This window comes from Terrapene carolina, unplaced genomic scaffold (genome assembly GCF_002925995.2).
Source record: "Terrapene carolina triunguis isolate 2854851 unplaced genomic scaffold, T_m_triunguis-2.0 Scaffold26138, whole genome shotgun sequence".
NCBI lineage: Eukaryota > Metazoa > Chordata > Testudines > Emydidae > Terrapene > Terrapene triunguis.
In genome coordinates, this window is record NW_020690489.1 from 631 (window position 1) to 3,279 (window position 2,649).

The 2,649-nt window shown below is 62.6% G+C and overlaps 1 protein-coding gene across 1 annotated transcript; it reads left to right on the forward strand.

Annotated features, from left to right (window-relative positions):
* Nucleotides 1-1,714: 1,714 nt before the first annotated feature.
* LOC112124087 (butyrophilin-like protein 10) lies at nucleotides 1,715-2,641 on the forward strand (the record flags this gene model as incomplete). The annotated part of the gene is made up of 3 exons (XM_024222632.1): nucleotides 1,715-1,803; nucleotides 1,944-2,003; nucleotides 2,336-2,641. Coding segments are annotated over exons 1-3 (370 nt in total), but the record flags the coding sequence as incomplete, so codon positions are not given.
* Between the last annotated feature and the right edge of the window lie 8 nt (nucleotides 2,642-2,649).

The following is a 2,649-nucleotide window of genomic DNA, read 5'->3' on the forward strand; positions in this document are numbered from 1 at the left end:
AGGAACACGGTCTAAACCAGAGCTTGTAGGTACAGAGAACGGGACCCTTCAGCTGGGTCCATCCTGGGGGCAGGGAGGCCAGAGCCCTGTCTGGGCTCCCCTCCATCTCCCCAGCCAGCTCCAAACTGAAACCCTCCAGCCCCTCCTCTGCCTTTGTCTCTTTGGGGGCCAGGAGGTCACCTGATCTCTTTGTTCTCCCACACCTTCAGCTGGCACCTTTGCAGGGGAGGGGCCCAGGCCATCAGGAGACAGGGTGTCGGCCATTTTCTGTGCAGACAGGATCACGGGCCCACTTGGGCTCTGCAACAATCACACACCCTGATCCCTCCACCTAGATACCTAAGAACTGCAAAGGGGAAACTGAGGCACCCACACAGTATTCAGAGACAACATTAAGAACATTCCCACTTTGTTACAGGGGCCAAGCCATTCACACTCTCACTGCCAGCACACGCCTGCCTGGCCCCGAGCCCTGGGCTAGCCACTCACGCCAGGGCCATGCTATGCAACCAGATACTAGACCAGGGGTTGGCAACCTTTCAGAAGTGGTGTGCCAAGTCTTCATTTATTCACTCTGATTTAAGGTTTCCCGTGCCAGTCATACATTTTAACGTTTTTAGAAGGTCTCTTTCTATACGTCTCTAGTATAGAACTAAACTATAGTTGTATGTAAAGTAAATAAGGGTTTTAAAATGTTGAAGAAGCTTCATTTAAAATTAAATTAAAATGCAGAGCCCCCCGGACCGGTGGCCAGGACCCAGGCAGTGTGAGAGCCACTGAAAATCAGCTCACGTGCCGCCTTCGGCACGCGTGCCATAGGTTGCCTACCCCTGTACTAGAGTGACCAGATGTCCCAATTTTATAGGGACAGTCCCGATGTTTGAGGCTTTTTCTTATATAGGCTTCTATTACCCCCCACCCCCCGTCCTGATTTTTCACACTTGCTGTCTGATCAGCCCAAGACACCCCGACGTACTGGGCTGCAGGGAGGGACAGCCTAGCGGCACTAGCTTGGCATGGAGGAGTCACAGCCTAGAGAAGCAGGCGAGGGGACAGCGAGCATGCCCTGAGCCTGTGCCGCCCGCTCATCTCCCTGACATGCTCCCGCCGGATTACTGGGGCTTGGCAGCGGGTTCGCTCCTGGAGCGGCTCATGTCAAAGCTGCCAGGGGCCGAGGGGCTTTATCCAGGCTGGGAGCGCCGGGCTGGCTGGGAAACGAGCCGGACATCGGTCAGGCTCAGAGTCGTTGGCATGGGTGGGTGCCTCCCGGAGGGGGGTCACATGTCACCGAGCGGGGGGATAGAGAGATGGCGCTGTACAGGGATCGGGTTTTAAATCCAGGCCAGGGTTGGCGCGAGCGAGGGCTTAGCAGACGTGCTGCTGCCAAGCACTCAAGAGTGGAGGACTTGGCACCAGGCCCAGAGCGGGACGTGCCAGCCACGCCCGCACATGACGGGGCCAGCTCAAGCCACCCCCCAGCTCCCAGAGCCCCCTGCGCAGTTCTCCCTAGCTCTCCCCGGGTCGCTGTCAGCAGCTGGGCTGGGTCAGGATGGGGCAGCAGGGCAGAGCCAAAGTGTCTGAACGCAGCAGCTGCCCGCAGGGGAAAATGAAAGTGGCCCCGCAGCCTGGGGGGATCAAGGCTGAGGATAGGGAGGGAACGAGGCTGCCAGGGCCGCTTTCGCTTTCCCTTCGCCTCGGCCCGGCTGGGAACAGGATCGGCACAGCACGGCAGCCGAGCAGTTCGGGGTGCAGCCGCAGGGACGCCGCCCCGGTGCTCATGAGAGAGCACCGGCTGCCCCATGAGTGAGTTGGGGGTGGGACTCAGGGTCTTTCCCCTCTAGGGGGCGCCAGCTCGGATCCAGCCACAGGGCAGGGAGCTGCGGGACAGAGTGGGAATGGGGCTGGTACTGGGTTATGCTCACCCCTCTCCTCTCCCCGCACAGGCCGCACTGTCGCTCTCCTGCTCCTCACCCAGCTCAGCTACCTGTGGGGGCTGGGAACAGGTACGTACAGCTCGCCCCGCCGTGGGGACCCCCGGACACAGCCTTCACTCAGCCGTGGGGACCCTCAGACGCAGCCCTCCCCCGCTCGCCCCGCCATGAGGACCCCAGACGCAGCCCTCCCCCGCTTGCCCCGCTGGAGGGCCTCCTGGACACAGCCCTCGCTCAGCCGTGGGGACCCTCGGACGCAGCCCTCCCCCGCTCGCCCCGCCGTGGGGACCCCTGGACGCAGCCCTCGCCCCCTCACTCAGCCATGGGGACCCCCAGATGCAGCCCCCCCCCCCCTCCCCCGCCTCAGGGACCCCCGGACTCAGCCCTCGCCTGTCTCATTGCAGACGAGCTGCCTGTGCAGCTGCCCGCGACCTCGGAGGCCGTGCTGGGGGGCGCAGCGCTGCTGAACTGCACCTACCCGCCCGCGGCGGACCTGATCCTGTACTGGACCCGGCTGGGGCCAGACAGCGAGAGGAACGTCTACATCTACTACAGAGGGGAACACCTGGCCTCACATGACGACCTTGCCTATCGGGGCCGGACCACTGTCCCAGCTGGTCAGCCCGGGCGCGGGGACGGGGCCCTCTGGCTACACAACGTGACGCTGGCTGACGAGGGCAGGTACCGGTGCCGGGTAAAGAGCGACCGCGGCATGGGC